The sequence below is a fragment of the Phodopus roborovskii genome, unplaced genomic scaffold (assembly GCF_943737965.1).
Source record: "Phodopus roborovskii unplaced genomic scaffold, PHOROB, whole genome shotgun sequence".
NCBI classification, from domain to species: domain Eukaryota; kingdom Metazoa; phylum Chordata; class Mammalia; order Rodentia; family Cricetidae; genus Phodopus; species Phodopus roborovskii.
Genome location: NW_026126563.1, coordinates 8,350,684 through 8,369,600, shown reverse-complemented (window position 1 = coordinate 8,369,600; position 18,917 = coordinate 8,350,684). Strand labels below are relative to the sequence as shown.

Sequence of the window (18,917 nt, the reverse complement as noted above, 5' to 3'; positions counted from 1 at the left end):
AGGATGGGCCAAGCAGGAAGGATGAAATGGAGTGTGCAGCTGCTGCCTTTGCTAAATGGGGTCTCTAATTCCTTTCTCCATAATGGTAACGACTTACATTTATAAGGTGCCTTTCAACAGCTCTCATCTCAGGGAGGGGGTAAAACCCTCTCTCCACCAAGCTCCTAAATCTGGTCTTCAGTAGGCTTAGAACGACAACTATATAGTAGCTGTGTCTATTTTAGAGACAAATAGCTCATAGGAAATGGGGTGCTCAAAGGTGGAGGAAATGAATTGAGCACAGAGTAACAAAGGACACAGGTAGAGAAGCTGCAGAGAGTGTGGGTATTTTCCATCACCAGTGTTAGTGTTATCCAGCCCAGCCCAAACCTCCACTTGAATAAGTTCTTGGAAGCACTTCATGGCTCCAGTGCCCTCCTCTTCAACCTACCGGCTTCATATCTTTTCACCGGACTTCCCATTAAGGAAGATAGATGCCTTCTAGAAAGTTTTGACAAACTCTCATACTAGGTTACAGGTACAGCCAAGGAAAATTTGGCCTGATGTTTTGGGCTTCAGAAATAGAGGGTGTGTTTGGGACACAGGCATGGGTAGGTAAGGGCTGCAAGGGAGGTGCTATTCAACAAGATGAGCAGAGACATCAAGTATAATTCACTTAGACAGAGAAGTCATTAGTGAATATGATCCATGAATGAGTCTGGGGGGGCATTAGCCAGATAATTACCCAGAGACTGACACAAAGTAGTGCCAAAAATCCTCAATAAATCACACCCATGCTTGAGAATTATTTCCAACTAGTGTTTAGAGGGGGGCAATGAAGAGCTCTTCATGAGTACGGGACTAAGTAACGGAATTCGTTCGTCCTTCACTGCTTTCTCCTGCAAATATCACGTGATCACTGGACAGTAACACACCTTGGCAAAGAGAATGCCGCTGGACGATGGGTGAGATTCTGGGCAATAATGACACATGGGGACACTCAGCTCAGAAACAGGACTTGTGTTCTGGACTTGCCCCCAGTTCAGTGCAGTAGACAAAGGGCAAGCTTGCTTAGCATCAAAACTGACACATTGTGGCCGTGGGTAGGTAGGACACTGCTCTCTTTGAGCTCGGTGTTTGTATTTGTTGATGGGAAATAATAGTACAGGGTGAACAAGACTTATCTGAAAACCCAGAATCTGAAATAGTCCAAAAAGTAAATCATTTTATACAGCAATATGGCACAATTAGGAAAACCCCATGCTATAAGTTTTATTTTAATTAAAAACTCATTTAAAAGATCATATAAAATCACTGTCAGGCTATGTGTGTATATGCTACGTATGAAATATAAATGAATTTTGTGTTTGGACCCTGGCCTTATCCCCAAGATGTCTCATTATATAAATGCAAATATTTGAAAATAAAAACATCTGAAATTTAAAATAGTCTGGTCTCAAGCATTTCAGATAAACAATACTCAATGTGTATCTATAGGCTAGGTCTTCAGAAAGCATACTGAGAAGAAATGTATGAAAAAAAAAAACACTTCAGGGACTCAAAGACACTACACATGTGAATTTTTGCCCTTATCTGCGTGTGATGGATGGGCAGGTGGTGCCCCAGAGAAGTGGAATGGCATGCTTAGGGCCAGACAGGTAGTTCACAACACAACACAGCCTGGGACCTAGCTCTTTGGTCATCATGGCTCACTTTGAATGATGACATGATGGCTACTTCCTTCCTCTCACGGGGCTGACTGAATATCAAATGAGAATATAGGAATAAAGTAATGTCTACCATGTGAACACACTGCATACAGCAGGGGCGCCCTCAGCAGCTCGTGGTGTCTGGGGATGCACCAGCAATGAAAAACTGGGAGAATTTATTCAACACTCAGCAAGAATGTCTGACCACAGAAAAATCTGAGCACAATCTGCCACAGCAACTAAATTTTGCTCCAGGAATTTTCCCCCTTAGGTCTGTGTACCTTAGATTCTTATAACCACTGTTACTTTTTGTCTATTGTTTTGTTTGTTTGATTTTTAGCTAAATGATGTTAAGAAAATACCATCTCCCTCCTCTCCCCCACAAAAACCCCAAGAACTTCATCCATTTCCAGTTCAGTTTTTGTAGATCAGGACTAGGCTGCCCAAAGATACCAACATTTTTTCGTGTCCATGTTTCGAAGGGTGCTTCATGCCAAGTGGGCTTCGTCTAGGCTCTTCAAAAAACCAGGTATCTTAAAGGAGTCTTTCCATGAGAAATGGCAAGTGCATAGTTGCTCTGGGCGGCAGGAGATGTGGGCTACTTCACACCTTCACCACTGTCACCAAATCCAGGAGACTACAAACTGTTTCCTTTCTTAAGGAGAGAGAGAATCTGCCACTATAGTAACTGACAAACCAACAGCGACACGATGCGATCTGTACTCATTCCTAACTGAGACTCATTGGCCCCAAAGTAACATTTCATGCCTTTGGAATAGACTGTTTTCAATCACTAACTACAGACTGCCTAGGAAGACAGAGGGCACCTGAGAATCATGCAACATGAATAGAGGTAAAATATTATATCCACATCTTCACGGTGTGCAATGAGACCTTTAAAACCAGGGTTTGGCCAGAGTGTTTCACACCACTTGTGGACAAGAGAATACTGCCTGCAAGACATTCTTTTACCTTCTTTCAATTCTCATTAAAGGAATTTCTCCTATTTTCCCAGTAATTCTGCACTTTTAGAGTCTTAGCATTTAGGTACTATATGGACAGGGATACAAGGATGTGTTCGCCAAATTATAAAACTGCATGTCAGGAAAGGATTTGTGTGGACAGGGGGCTTAGCAAAGAAATTCTGCCAGTAACTGACATGGGGTGAGACTTTTCTGGTAGCAATGATCATAGTCATTTAGATATCAGCGAGTCAAAGAACCAAATTTAGTTGAGTGTGCTAAACTTCACAGGGATACTGTTCTGATTGTAAAGGAGGGACAAAATACCATTCTGCAAGCCTCTTCCCTTTGGTGCATGGAAGCAAGATTGTGAATGCAGTCAAGGCTTTACTTTAGAGTCCTGACTGTGGCAGCCTGTCCAATGCTCAGGGTGAAGAGAGGATATATGGCTAGGACTGTGGCTTCATGATTGGTTAGACTTCAGGATCCTCTGTTCATTAGCTTCCAACACTCTGTGGCAAATTTATCACCTAAGATCGGTGACTGCTACTGACAGCACGTCACATACATTCAATGCCATTCTTTATCCTTGGCATTATTAAGATTTTGCTGGTAGTCTCTTGAGTTTTAGAGCCTCAACTAGTAAACTGTACCATGCAATCAGCAGCTTATAATGTAAGGACAGGATCTCTAATAGTAATAATAATAAAAGTACAACGGTAAGCTAGGCGATAGTGGTGCATGCCTCTAATCCCAGTACTTGGGAGGCAGAGGCAGGCAGATTTCTGAGTTCTAGGCCAGCCTTTTCTACAGAGTAAGTTCCAGGACAGCCAGGTCTACACAGAGGAATCCTGTCTTGGAAAACTGAACCAAAACAAACCAAAATGACAGGAACAAAAATACAATTGTAGCATGTATGTCTGTCACTTGGAGAGTTACCGAGGCTGACTTTGTTTCTTGGCGTTGTCTTTAGTGGATCAGTATGATATCCAAAAACCACGTAAACGGTACATGAAATACAAAGCAAATTTAAGCATGCAAGGTGACCTGTTTGCATTTAGCTCCCTGTTTTGTAAAACAGTGGACACTATGTGCCCAACGTAACCAGACTGCAAAGGCCAGGCTTTACACAACTGGGAAGCCCAAGTCTAGAGAAAAAGACGTAGTCTTACCTGGAGACATGGAGGACTCATAGGAACCTCTCTCCTTGCGGCTCATCTTGAAGGCTTGGATGTCCTTTTCCCTGTATGTCCCAAAGCCTTCATAGCCCCTCCTCTTACTCCCACTCACGTCACTGTCCCACTTGTCACCGGAAGGACTCATGTCACTGAACACATCCAGACTCTCCGATCTTGTGCTGCCGCTGTCCCCACCGGAGTACCTTTTAGCACACGAGTCTACAGGCTCACTGCTCAAGTCACCTTTGTCCTTAGCCTGTGTCCAGTGCTGGGCGTCAGAAAGTGACAGTGTCGACAGGGTGTCCACCTCGAAGCTGCTCTTGGAAACTTTGTGGCCCGTGTCACCATGCTGATGCTTCTGCCTCTCCTTATGCTTGGCCTTCTCACTCACCAGCGGGAGCTCTTTATCTGCGCTGCTCAGCCGTTCACTCAGGAGGTGGCTGGAGAAGCCCGCTGCTTTGCCTGCAAAGAGACCGCTCAGATTGTCGTGGGTCCCTAGGATCCGGTCTTCCTTGTGCTTATGCTTGTGTTTGTGTTTCCTCTTGTGGAGCCTGCTGCTGGGCAGAGCGGCCCCGCCCACCTTGGGAGGGTTCAGGGATGGCTGTATGTCACCGAGGCCCATGCCTACAGTTCCCTGCAAGTGCACTCCGTGCTTGGCCTTATGTTTAGTCGCCCCAGACATCTTGACGTGGGAACTTGTGTGGAACTGAGGTGGTGGCACTGTTGGCCTCATGAATGGGGACGCTGCTCCAAGTGTGTGCGATAGGTAGAGAGGAGCTGGATACTGACCGTAGTAACCAAGGTTCATCATAGGCATTGATGTGTAAGGCATTCCATAGGGTGCATAGTAACTTCCACTGGGGATAGGGTAGCTGAACCCCTGTAAAAAAGGCACCTTTGCCATGGGGTCATTGGTCTTCGCAGGCCTACCACGCTTCTTCTTTGACTTCAAATCTGAAGTCCTACGAAGATAGAGCAATGGGTCGTACTGGATATATGGCACCGGGTAATAGTGATCAAAGTTGATCCTAAAGATGCTGGGGTATGGGTTCTCATGGTAAAAAGTGTAGCCCCGGTGGGATATCCTGAACACTTGAAATTTGGTGATGAGCTCTTCCAGCTCAGCCAGAAACTGGAGGTCATCACGGTTCTGCAGGCTCTTTCTTTTCCTCTTGTGCTTTGGCTTCTTGAGGCTCTCGTGGGCCAGGAATGTGTCCACGATGAGATGCTTCTGCCGGTGGCCGTGCCGGTTCTTTGTGCTGGTGTCAGATGGAATGGCCTCCGGGTTGTCCAGGGCGCAGAAGTCAAAGGAGTACCTCCGTCGGGACTCTGAGCTCTTCTCTGCTTGGTCAGAGGTGCTGTTGTTGTCTGTCCCGATGCCACTGTCGCTCGGGATGGTCTCCTCACTGTGGGACTCACTCACGGGGGACAAAGTTATCTCCTTCAGTGAGCTGATCTCGCAAAGGTGTGAAGGAGAGTTGGCCATCAGCCTGGGCGGAGACAGCTTCCAGGTCCCACTGTGAATTCCCTTCTGGGTTTTGGTTGGAAGAGCACTGATGGGCTGGAGGTTTGGCATAGTTTTCACTTCTGAAAAGTTGGTTTCGGTGCTGGCGGGGCTCAGGTTGCCATTGGACCCACCTAACTGTGTTGAAAGGGGGTGCATGGCTGCTGGTGAAGAAACCACGAGTGACTGAAAGTTGGAAGGCACGGCTGGGACATCCGGCTGGCTACAAACAGGCCTGGGGTGCTTGATGGCTGTTTTGGGTTCGTCGGATGGGGGAGGCAGCTCCGTTCTTGGCTTCCTGCCCCTCTTCTTGCCTATGTAGATGGTTCCTCTCTTACTGACGTTAATTTGCTTGCCCAATTTGCTTTCGATCGATGCTGCCCCAGGACTGGTCTCTGGGGGAGCTTTGGCCTTTATGGCCACACTGCTGCTGGAACAGGACAAGATCTGATTTAAAATATTCTTCCTCTTGAGGGTCTTCATCTTATTGATCGTTTTGATGGCCTTCTTATCCAACACACCAAGCTTTCCAACCTTTTTGTGAAACTTCATCTCACTCATAGGTTTGTCCTCTCCTGGCACCAGCTGGGCCAACTTAGCCAGATTCCGCCGCCTCTTTCTCTTCTTGGTGCCAGGGAACTCCCTGCTGATGGGACTCACTGGGCTAGTGGAAGTACCTTCGTGAATTGTCTCCACTGTGAGCAGAGGCTGCTTCTTTGGTCGTCCCCGCTTCTTTTTAACCGGCGTGATCACCGTCAGACTGTCCGTGTTGGTGTACAGAGGGCTGGACGGGGTGATGGGGTAAGCAGACGGCGGCTCCACCATCAGTTTGTCGGCGGTAGCTAAGACCGCCTCTCGGAGCATACATGGAGGCTTGGCTTTGCTACACCTCCTCTTTGCAGCAAACTTGGGGTGCTGGATTTCAGGCAGCTTTCCTGACGGCGAGTGCTCCGTGCGTGTCGGTGATGTCATGACCATCGGTGCTTTCCTCTGCTTAGACAGGCCCACAGGGAGAGTTTTCTCCGTGTCCCCACATGTTTGAAGGCCAGCTGAGGGGGCCTCACTCTCTATCATCTTCCCCAGCTTTGGGACTCGAGGCTCCTTCTTGTTTCCCTCTGAGCTGGAAAGTATCCTGCTGACGACCTCACTGCTCATAGCGATCCCCGAAGCCAGTGCTTTCTCGGGGATGATTTTTTCCACCACAGCTTTAATGGACTGCCTCTTTTTCCTCTTGTGGTTGGTTGGATCCAGAGAAGGTGTCTTTATGGGGATAGTAATCCGGACATGGCTGGAATCATTTTCAGGATTACTGACGGAACTGATACTCTGCCTGCGCGGAGATGTCTCCTGAGCATTATCCGCAGAGTGCCCCTCCCTTTTCCCTTCTGCGTTTTCAAAGGCTTTCTGGGCACTTTTGACCCAATCCAAATCTGAGTTTGGTATGGTTTGACTGATCACATCCTTTTTGCTGGACTTCTTCTTGCTACTTACAGTGGGTGGTTCTGGGAGCTCCTTCGTCCCTCCTCCATCTTGCTCTCCCAACGGCTGGAGTCCATTGCACTCCGCAGAGCTGCTAGTGGGCGCAGGGGAGTTGTGGTTGCTGGGGGACTGTACCACATTTCCCAAGAGCAGATCTTTGCCACTGCTAGACAACTGACTCCAGGCACTCCCTGTATTGCCTTTCTTACTCTGGGCCTTTGCAAAGGAAGCCACGGGTTCAAGAGCTGGGATCTTGCTGGTGCTTGCAGGGTCTCGGCCAGACTCTGGACTGGTGAAGCAATTCTGACTGGCGGGTCCGCTGTCGGAGCTGGTGGACCAGTCCATGTGGTTCTGGCTGCTGCTTTTTTGCTGGTGCTTTGGTTTTAAGGTGTCACCGGTGAAGCCCTGTGAGAGACCTGGGTCATAATGAAGTGTTGAGTGTTTCTGAGGCCTCTCGTAAGCCTGAGGGAGGGTAGAGTGGAGAGGGAGAGAGAGAGAGAGAGAGAAACAAAGGTGAGCATGTTGGAACTCCTCAAAGTTTATTGTCTAAAAGCTTCATCATTTTAAAATTTGAAATAATTGATTGTGCCAATGTTTTCCCAAACTTCAGAAGCTTAAGAAAGAGAGGTTTTTCTCAATTACGCTACTAAACATACATGACATGACGCTGAATTTGAACATTAACAAGGATGCTTTAATTGTTGTCTTCCCTGTCTAAAGAACTTGCTTTAAAGCAGTAGGAGAGCTGCTTTCCATGGAGAGGATGGAGTAGACTCAAGGCCTCCGAGCTTGACTCTTACGAGCACGAAGCTGACATGTAGGGAGTGGAGACCCAACCCTGCCCAAGGCAGCAGAGTCAGCAAGAGCCTGAAGTCCCCCGCGTGTGCACCTTTGCCGAATTCAGGGTGACCCTTTCTCGACCCAGCTTCCCCTCAGAAGTGCAGTGTTCCCCTTTTCTGGTTCCCTGTTTTTGTTTTTGTGGAGTGTGTGTGTGTGTATGGACTGCACACTGTAAAGGTCAGATCTTTGTATGCAAGCTCCACTGAATTCAGCAAGTGAGAACAGAACAGGTCCAGGGCATGCAAAAGACCCCCAAGAAGAGAAGCAGGCAGGGACTGCCATCTCCATCCCTGCCAGTTGGCATACCTGCCCCCTGCATGCCGGCTTAGCATGCAGCGGGATCCATGTGTCCCTTTAAACAGTGACAGCTATTTGAGTAAACTCTCCAAAGAAAGCTTGAGTTTTATAGACAAATATACCATACCTACTCTTGGGCACATACAAACTATCGTTTTAATTCTGTTTGTCATGGTACCATAGAAATGAACATTCTGGCAGAAACCATTGCTGATGATTGCCTGAAGAGTCAGGTGGGTGGCCAAAGGTTTGTAGGCAAAAGTCAATACCCCAAATCAACAGTTTTACTGAACACTCACTCCCGGGAGACCTGGAAGGACACCTTGTCACCATGATTCTGTGAATTTTTTCTTTTTTTCTGTTTATATGACCATGGTATCTAGTTTTCCAACTGTGATAGCCTCCCCGAGTCAAGCTGATACCCATCCGTGAACAAAGTATTTTCGTCACCTTGCAGTTTGTAGTATCAACATCCTTATGATCAGCACCTACAGAGTTAACTCTGCCACCTATCGTTTCTGCTGTGACCTGTTCATAAGCCACAGGCTGAAGCAGGGCTCAAGAATGCTGCACTTCCTACTCCGTTAGGGTACTGTGGAACTCACCCTGTAGCATTTCTGAGAGTCAAGTAAAATAAGATATGAATATTACAGTTTTCAGCCAGTGCACAGCAGGATTTGTGGAGATCCTATGTGTTCCAAATTCCTGGCTCTTCCATGCCTACAGCTCTGGACACTAGAGTCCACCCTGAATGGCGTTTTGTGATGAAGCCAGGGCTGGACACTTGGTGCCTGACTCTTACCTCTTGTTCTCAGCTCTAACAGCTGATCCTTACACTCTAGCAGAGTCCACAATTAGGACTTTCTTCATGCTAGATGGTCTTAATCCATGTAATGTCTCCCAACATTGGAGAAATATCCTGATTTTTAGTTTGCATTTTTACCTTCGTTGCGCTAGCTGCAGCTAATTTTTGTAGGTTTGATTTGTATGATAATTGAATTACATGCCCACTTCCTTTGCTGCCTTATTACATAGCAACAAGGTGCCTACCGCAATACCTCCATGCACAGCAGGCCCTCAATAAACATTTACTGAGTGAATAAAAGAATGTGCATTTTATTATGGATATTTCATTTTGTCAATGATGAGATTAATGTGCTAGGCTCTGTAACATATTGCTTGCAAACATAGTTACTACATCTAACACAGTTACATCCAATTCCCCACACTCTCTCTTCTGCATCTTCTACTGACTTCTATAAGAATATCTACCACAGTCCTCATGATGCCATGTGGTATTTAACCCATGCATACTTCTATCTCTTTCTCTATGACTGCAACTATTTTTAGGTAGAAGCAAGCAAGCAAACAAATTTCCCATCTTTTTTTTTTTTTTTATCAATCTTATGATTCACAGAACATACTACAAAGCCATGTACACAAAATTGTTTATAAATGTTTGTTGAATTAATAAAGAAAGAAAAAATGGACTGGATAGATGGCTCAGTGGTTAATAGTGCTTGCTGCTCTTAGAGAGGACCTGAGTTAGTTCCCAGCATCCTGATCACATGGCTTACAAACTGCACTTAACACTAACTACAGGGGATCTGTCACCTGTTTCTGACCTTCACGGACACTGGTGGCATACACAGTGATTCACACACTTAAATAAAAGTAAGTACAAAATAATTACCATTAGCTGATGCTCCTATTACAGTGTGTGTGTGTGTGTGTGTGTGTGTGTGTGTGTGTAATACACCATTCCTCTTTCATTTGGTAATGGCTCAAAAATGAAACTGGAGTGCTGACATAAATTCAGTGTTGCCTAAACAAAAAATAAAACCACCTCTTTCCCTCGACTTATGACCTAAATTTCTGGCAAGGTAGCCCTCTTCCCTTAATGATATATTTATTATATATAATAATATATAATGAAATATATATATACATATATACATACATATATATATAAAAGAACTATCTGGAAACACACACACACATACACATACATACATACATCATACATACATGCATATATATTGTTGCTAGTTTCCAAGGTGAGGGTGGGGGGGTCTGCCCCTAAAAAGAAGGTAGGTGTTTAGTGTGGCAGGGATGCTTGGGCTGTACCCCTGCAGCCAGGAACCAGCTGAAGCATGTGTATTGTCCCAGTGTTCCGCTGGACCTCACTGACCCACTGTCCCTACCATTTCAAAGGCAGTTTACCTTTCAGGTGGGTTCAAGAATCAAAGGCCAGGATGGACAAAGGGGAAGTATGGGAAAGGGGGGGGGGCGGGGATGGCACCAGTACTTTAAACACTTCCCTCCCTGGGCTGCAGACAGGCGAGGCGCGGAGAGGCAGGGCGGACCCAGAAAGAGTCCATTCTGAAGTGCCCGAGAAGGCCTCCCACACTGCTTCTGATGGTTGTGTGGAGTGCATCCCTGAAGTCCCTGTTCCTCATCTGTCAGCCACGATGTACCACACACACAACAGCTCCAGTAGCCTTCACCGAGAACGGAGCAAAGTACACGGCAAAAAGAAAAAGGGAAATGACACTTCCCGACCCCCAAATCTGCTATGTAAATCATACACCCTTAAACCCTGTACAAGTTATCTTTTAAGAAAAGAAGTTTATTTAATTTTTTAAAAAAATACTTTAAAATTCTTAGACAATGGAAGAAAATGAGTTACTTGAGCCTCAACTCATGATTATCTAAGGCTACACGTTGCTTTTTTCCTTTCTACCCAAGGAACAATTATGGTGAATCAGATTAGAGAATAAAGTATATAACTCATCAAAACAAACACAAAAATTAAGCATGCATTTGTAGAGCTAAACTACACCTTTGACCTGGCTCCTTCCTGATGTCACCTATAATATGAACTTACTGTCTGTGGGATATGTTGATTTACAAGCACAGGGAAACATGAAGTCACGGGGGAATCTTCATCTCTGAACATGGCACTTGGTGCCTCTCCAGATGTGGGGCTGGGTCACTGGATCAGAAGCACTAAAGGTCACACCTATGAACGCAGATTCCTCGGCCCGCTGCACACCAGCTACCTCGCTGTCTCTCCAGTTGGGAGGAAGGAATATGTCCCATAACAGGGTCCTCAGATAATGCTGATGCACAGATCAAAACCCCACTGACCTGGTGTTTCAACACAGACTCATCTGTGGTTACTATAACAGCCACAGCGCTTTTTAGTGGCAAATATGCAGAGCAAATCACCATAGGCCTGTTAGGATATGCAGGTTGGCAACACTGAACATTCCTGTTTTGCTCCACCAACTCTGCAATTTACATGGTAAGAACCTCTAACACTGTTTCCTATTTAGGGAGAAGGAATGGGGAGGGGTTAGTAGGGGTAGAATGGGTACTTTCATGGGAGGAAGAAGGTATTACCATCCCAGAAGGGAGAAAACGCATGTGTTCATGACCTCCCACTCTGGGGTGTTTATCCAGGTTGATCATCAGAGCTCTGGGGGAGCCCAGATTTTCCATCTCTGGGGATAGAAGCAAGTGCTTAACCTTGAGCAGGAGCTGAGTGAGGAGATGAGGAATCGAACCACAAACTGTCTGCTTAGATCGAAAGTGTCTGACTTTAGCGATACGCTAAAATCACGCAGGAAAACTTGCTAGAAAGAACATACCTGGGATCTACACAGAGCAATTATGCCAGCATTCTGGTTGTAAGCCTGAATCATCAGCACTTCCTTCAAAGCTTTCAGGCAACCCCGCTGAGCAGACCAAGTTCAGAACCCTGGATTATATCAAAGGCAGCGCCTGGTTTAGGCACCAGGGAGACTCAAAGATTTCCAGGAGAATCTATCCCAGTGGTTTTAAACGTGATTCACGAAGTCCTAGATTTTTCCAAAACATTTTTGAACTGTATCCAGTGGATCTGGAAATACCCACTACACACACACACACACACACACACACACACACACACACACACACGCACACAGGCACGCACGCACGCACGCACGCACGCACGCACACCACTCCCCCCCCCAGCCCCAAAGCCGAGCCACTGAGCTTCATGAACATGAAAGGTATCAGCTGGTTGGCTTCTTAGAACTTGCTACAAACCCCGTTCTGCACTTGCTAATGGTAGATACAGACAGATGTCACTGAGTGCCCTATTTGAATCATGACTTCGGCATTTGCTGGTTCCATGGGACACAGGGTATTTAAAGAACTCTTCTTATAATATATGCATTTTTTACATTTTGTAAAGAATTTCCTACATGCCTACTATGTTTATATAATTTCTACTCCTCTCTCTACCCCTCCCAACTCCAACTCCTCCTGCTCCCCCAACTCCTTTCCAAATTCATGACCTAATGACCTATTTTTAAATTATCATTATACACATTATGTGCATTCCTCTCTCTCTCTCTCTCTCTCTCTCTCTCTCTGTGTGTGTGTGTGTGTGTGTAAGTGTGTGTATAATTTCAGAGGCAATATGTCCTGTTGGCTGAGCTCAACCATCAAAAGCCAGAAGGACAGTATCAGAAATAATGAGAATGGAGATACTTTAAACCTCTTGGACTACAGAGAAGGAACAGAAGAGCAGGATGGACTTTGAGACTCATGAGGGAACAGAACTTTGAGGAGTTAGGCACCCAGGAGGAGACTATATAGATAGGAATTCTATAAACCTTACTAGGATTTAGCTTAGGTCTCTAGACAAACTTTAATTCACACTTGAGGAAAAGAACTCAAAATGAAATGATCAGATAAAGTTGAATATGAAGTCCCAAAATTATACAATATGGGGGCAATGCTGAACTTCTTACCAGCTGGTGGGGAGGCTTTAATGGAATAACCATATTTTCTATTTATAACTTCAGAATGATACTCTTCATAACTGCACTAACTCTAGTTTCTCCTTAAGAAATTCTAAGAAAGATTATAAACAGGACCCTGATTTATCTGCCCACAAGAACAAAAGTTGAAACTCTTTAGAGAAAAACCGCAATGTTGACTCTGCATGCATAGAATGCATACAATATCTAAGACACAATAGGGAATCAGTAAACAGTGCATTGGTGGTAGCTCATCGGGTAAGCATACTTGCAATCACAATCATGGGGACCAGGTTCAAATCTCCAGCACCCACATAAAACAATGGATATGACCATGCCCACCCTTAAGTCCAGAACTGTGTGAGCAGAGACAAGCAGATTACTGCCTCACTGGCTACCAGACTAACTCTAGACTCACTGAAGGACATTCTCTCAAGGGAATGGTAAGGCATGATAAAGATTGATACCACCTCTAGCTTCTAACAGGGACCTGCACATGCACGTGTGCACACATACACACACACACACACACACACACACACACACACACAGAGGCAGGCATTCATGCACACATGTGCACACACATACACACAGAGGCAGGCATGCAAGCACACATGTGCACACACACTATTAAGGAAGCAAGGAGGTAAGCAAAATCGTCCTACAATTAGGGGAAAAAAAAACTAGATCAAAATAACCATCCTGGGAATGTCTAACTATTTAAAGAAATGATCACTGATGACCTGATGGGAAGTCGTAGCATAGCAATCACAGGAACACTAAAATAGCAAGAGTCAACTCTGTACCTCAATGAAAATGTCAAGTAGGAGCTTCCAGAGCTCTATGGATGGCTAGTCCGTATGAAAATAACACAGGAGAAATCATTCAAGGAATTCAAGGAAGAAGTCACTGAAAACTGGGGGAAACAAAACATCAGTGCTTCAATCCAGCACTTTAGCCACACGGAGAGATGGAACATACTTAGACTACCAGAAGGAGAACAGAGAAGGGATAGTGCATGCAAAGGTCAAAAGGTCAAAAATCAGAGGCAAAATAACACAAACAGAAATCATAGCCAAGCATATTGTAAAGAGATTGCTAAAAAAAAAAAAAAACCCCAAAGACTTGCCAAAAAATTTAAAAGCAGACATATCCATAAATTAGGCAAGTTGTAGCAAAGTAGAGGAAAGGTTAGGAAGTCTGACTTCTCATCTATGCAAAATGAAGACTGTATATAAGAACTAATTAGCATATCAACAAATTCTGCATTACCCCGTAACTGCAAAATACTTTCATTGAAATATTTTGGGTAATGAAATTAGGAGGAGTGACCAGTGAATTCACACTTATGTTCTCAACATTATTGGCTGTCAGGGAAATGACAACACCACAGAAAGATGCCCACTTGTTCCCTGGGGATGGAAAGGACAAACAGCAAATGTAGGCAAGGAGGTGAACCACTTGACACTTTCAGCCGTTGCTTGAGGGAAGAGTGTTAAAGGGTGGAAACACTGGAAAACGTTCTGGCAATTTCTGTCAAGTCTAAATTTACCTCATGACCCAACAATTCCACTCCAATTATTTACCTGAGAGACCAAAACAAGTATCTATAAATAGACTTTTATAAAATGCCATAGTGGGTTATTCAGAGTTCTTAGAGCCCAGGACAGCTCAGATGCCCATTAACATGAATACAAATGAGAGTCACTAATAAAAGGAACCAAGAAGAGATATAGTAGACAAATAGGATGAATCACTCCACCTCCACCCAGCCCCCCTCCCCCCCTCCCCCCCATCTCTCTCTCTCTCTCACACACACACACACAGACACACACAGAGTCTCTTAGCAGGGAAGCAGAAACCTTTCTTTCCAGTGGTTTTCTACTCTAGCCTGAAACTAACCATTTCCCCCTTCACCGGGTGCTCATCTTTCCCAATACTCAGAGGCAGTTGAAGTTCATCCCTCAACAATAGAGCCTGACTCTAAAAGACAGGTGCTTGTGGTTTTCTGCAGGGTGTTTTGTTCCTGTGCATCCACTCTGACTCAGGCTAATAGGTGTCAGGGTAAAGGCTACCTCCACCACTACCAGTTCGCCTTTCTGAAGGTAAGCATGTTAGCTTGACAAGAACCTGGCTCACAAATCAGAGTTAGCGCTGCCCCGCCTCCTCAGTAAATCATGTGTGATCCATCTGGGTAATGACGCCTCCAGTGTAATTCCCTATTAAGAGGCTTTATCTGGAGAGATAAGCAGCTGGTTCCCCTGTCACTAATTGCTGTCTGCTGTGATTTTAAAACATCTGCACCATTGTGCTCTTCATTTTCATATTCTAATCACTCTGAAACTTGAAAAAGGTACATCATTGATTGTTTCTATGGGTTAATTAGTACACAGTCTCATTGTAGAGACAATTTAGAGGCAGCCAGAACCTCAATCAGGAAGTTTGTTTTAAAAAATTAATAACGTCGGTCTGAGACTTCAGGGACAGCCACATTCAGAGACCTATGAGGACTTTCTCAGGAGGGACGGAGCCACTCTCTGTTGCCCTCTACAGAGGAGAGATGCTGATAGGGACACGATGCAGGGCACATCGTTGAGATGACAACAGTAAGATTGAGAGAGTCCTGGACTGTGGGTCCCTAACATAGTGCCCCCTCCCCTCACCCCGTCACAGCCATCCCAAGTAACCCCAGTTCCTTTCCCTGTCAGCGCAAATTGGAGGTTGATGACAACGGCTCAAAATGCATAGGACGCCAAGCGACCATTTATACTATAAGGACAGTTCACTGTCTCCTCTGTTCTACCTCAATTATGGAAGGGCACAGAGCGGGACACAGAGTAGAGGAGAGGGCGGACTGCAGTTCACAGCCCCTCATCACCAACTGCTTGGAGTTCTGGGATTCACCTCTGGACTCTCTTAAAACTTGGACTCAGATTCTGATAGTCTAGGGTGGGGCTAAGATTCCATATTTCTACCAAAGGACCACTACTTGCCATATGCCACTCTTTTCTCAAGCAGCTGATTTGAGTCAAAACTTTTGAGACTCTTGAAATAACAGAGAGGCTGCAAGCAATGGGGGCAGGGTGTGTGTGTATATGCGTGTGAGCATGTGAGTGCGTTCATGCGTGTGAGCGTGCTTGCATATGTGCGTGCGTGTGTGTCTGTGTGTAGATGTACTTTGAACAGAATGAACTTTTTGGTCTCTCACCCAGAAATTTGTAATGGTATCTTTTGTCATGGTAGAGCTTCCTACTATCTCATGCATAACAGGCATTACAATACACCTCATACCCTTAACTTAGTATTCAAAACTCAAGATCCTTCTCCACAGCCTCATGAAAGCTACCTGATAATATAAGACAGGATGGAGCTCACACCTGCAAGAATGCACGTTTATCCACTTGCTAGCCCTCCCTCCCTCCCTCCCTCTTTCTATTTCTTTCTTTCATTCTCTCTTTCTTTTAAGAGACTTATTTATTTTATTGTATGTGTATGAGTACATTGCTCATGTGTGTGGGTATGTGTACTTTGTGCCTGCCTGGTGCCCATGGAGGCCAGAAGAGAGTGTCTGATCCTCTGGAACTGGAGTTATAGACGGTTGTGAGGCACCATGTAGGTGCTGCGAAGCACACATGGGTCCTCTGCAAAAGCAGCCAGTGCTCTTAACCACTGCGGCATCTCTCTAGCTCCAGACAGTGCCGTCTTCTCTTGAGCTGAAGGTTCTCTGCCCATGGGCAGTTATGGTAAGTAGGGGCAACTAATATTCCAAAATTGAGGGTGGCCAAGGGGTGAGCACTATGGAGGGAGATCCATTTCCATCTCTGTTTTAAGCAGATTTTAGGTCCCATTGATCTGGGCATATTTTATTCTATTATTAGACAATATAGTTGGGTTTTTAATTATGTGACCTAAATAAAGAGTCTTGGCAGATGAGCGGGTAGGGTAACGGATAATACTGACGATGTTTGCAAAAGTCATACTGAAATCTAGTTGTTTGTAAGCTCTTTGGTCATAGTACATATTTCAGTTGGAGTTATCCCATACAGCGGATGGTAGTTTTCCCAAAGGATACAGTCTGTCAAATAAAAAGCCAGTGCCAGCTGTGGTATACCCCTGGAGTTGCTGGTCAGAGGTGTCCCAGAAACACACCCTCACCAAATAACAGGATATTACCATTACTCTTGGCCATGCACCAGAATTTGATGATAACACCCAATTGCTGAAGACACTACACAGTATTGATCACAAGATATAGATAAAACAAATTGGTGCTCACTAAGAAGCGTCTTCCCTGCTGGTTACTGCTCACACAGTACTACAAAGGGCTTATATGAGCAGCTAAGGAGAAAAAAATCAACAGGTTTATCCATCTAGAAATTATGTGAGCAGCAATAATAACCAGTATGGCAAGGTACACCCATGGGTGTGGCACAAATGTGGAGGATAACTGATTACTTCCTGCTGGGATGTAAGTATTTCTCAGGAAGACACACATGCCAATGGCCAAGAGCCCATTGATAGACAGAGCTCACAGGCCCCATGGGTAATCTTACTATGACTATTCTGCAAAACAGACATAGTAGCAAATTGTTGTCCAAGTTCATATCTCTATACCCAGAGATTAGTGTAGGTCTCAGACATAAAAAAGTTACTTTGTGCAGTGGATGTTAGTTCATGGTGAAAGTCACCACTGGTCAAATTACAGAGAATAAATGTGCAGTGCTCAGCCTGAATTACACTTCTATATCACACACACACACACACACACACACACACACACACACACACACACACTGTGACCATTGGTGAATAAATGGAAAGATTGTTAAGAATCAGAAGTAGAGGATTACCACAGCAAAATAGTGTCTTCCTGACATGTGGCAAGGGCAATGCCCTCATGAGTTCACAGCATCTGTTGTTGCCTGTGCAAGACCTGCACAAGATCAAACCAGTTCAATAGTGTTATAAAGCTTGTGGGGGTAAACAACCAAAGTCCAATTTGACTTAGGCCCACTCCACAAGATGGAATGCATACCCAATACTACTTCAGTAATCAAGAACCAAGAATAGATTGCCCAGAAACCTACATGGAAACCAAATACTACTGGTCTGAAATAAAGGAAGGAAGGAAGGAAGGAGAGAATCAAAGAAAGGGAGTTAAAGAGAGAAACAAATAAATAAATAAAACAGAATAAAATGCCTGACTTCTGATGATATTCTGCTATACTCATAACACCTTGTTTAGCCACCATCAGAGAAGCTTCCTCCTGCGGTAGAGAAAAACACATTCAGATACCCACAACTGAACAATATACAGAGAGTGAGAGACTTGGAACACTCGGGTTCTAAGTGGGACGTAGCCATCAAATCCTTCTCCTCCAAGCTCAGGGAACCTGGCAGAAGAGGATGTGGAAAGAGTGTCCAAGCCAGAATGGACAAGTGACTTGCTTGCCTGTGGGGATTGGGCATCATGGATGGATGACTAGAAGCTTGGATGTGGGCTGAAAGAATACCGGCTGGCCCTTGCATGACAGGTCTGACTGACTGTTAGTGTTAAAATCACCCAGTAAGTGGATGGGAATGAAACCATTCTGCAGATTCAATGTGGAAAACTGTGAAATCTTACAACAAGTCACTCGGACTTATTCTGGTGATCTGGGCTACAGTACCAACCCATCCCAAATTGCCTGCCACTTTACTAGGCAGTGCATCCTCATACAAAGGGTGAGGTGCACACAGCACTGGGGTAGTTGGCATCTGCTGAGCTGCACTATTTTGGTTTTCAGGATTTGCCCCGGCCCCTCTCACCAATCTTTGAAAACTATAGAACCCAGCCCTATCACTTGGCCCTACTCTCCATGCAGGCTGCTTTCAAGTCACCTGCCCCTTCAATAGTAGCTCAGGTAACAGATACCCTGGGGTGCCCCATAGAGGCTCCTGGGGGTTAACTCTCAGAAATTCCTGGCACCCATCAGAGACAGAGCTCTGGGGAACCAGGACAGCCTTAGAGAGACCACTCAGCCACACAAGAAGGCCACTTCATGCCAGATCCAGAAACACTACGTCCTAGCACGTCCTGAGGAAGGAGAGGGCATTAATAAGTGAGAAAAATCTCAGACAATATTTGAGATCTTTTTTTCTTGGTCTTCATTGAT

At 45.1% G+C, this 18,917-nt stretch overlaps 1 protein-coding gene across 1 annotated transcript in view; it reads right to left on the bottom strand.

Moving 5' to 3' along the window:
* Setbp1 (SET binding protein 1) overlaps positions 1–18,917 on the bottom strand; it is a 324,979-nt gene that overhangs the window by 94,571 nt on the left and 211,491 nt on the right. Inside the window, exon 4 of the mRNA XM_051201988.1 lies at positions 3,823–7,273. Coding sequence (XP_051057945.1) covers positions 3,823–7,273 — 3,451 coding nt within the window. The remainder of the gene's footprint in view (positions 1–3,822; positions 7,274–18,917) is intronic.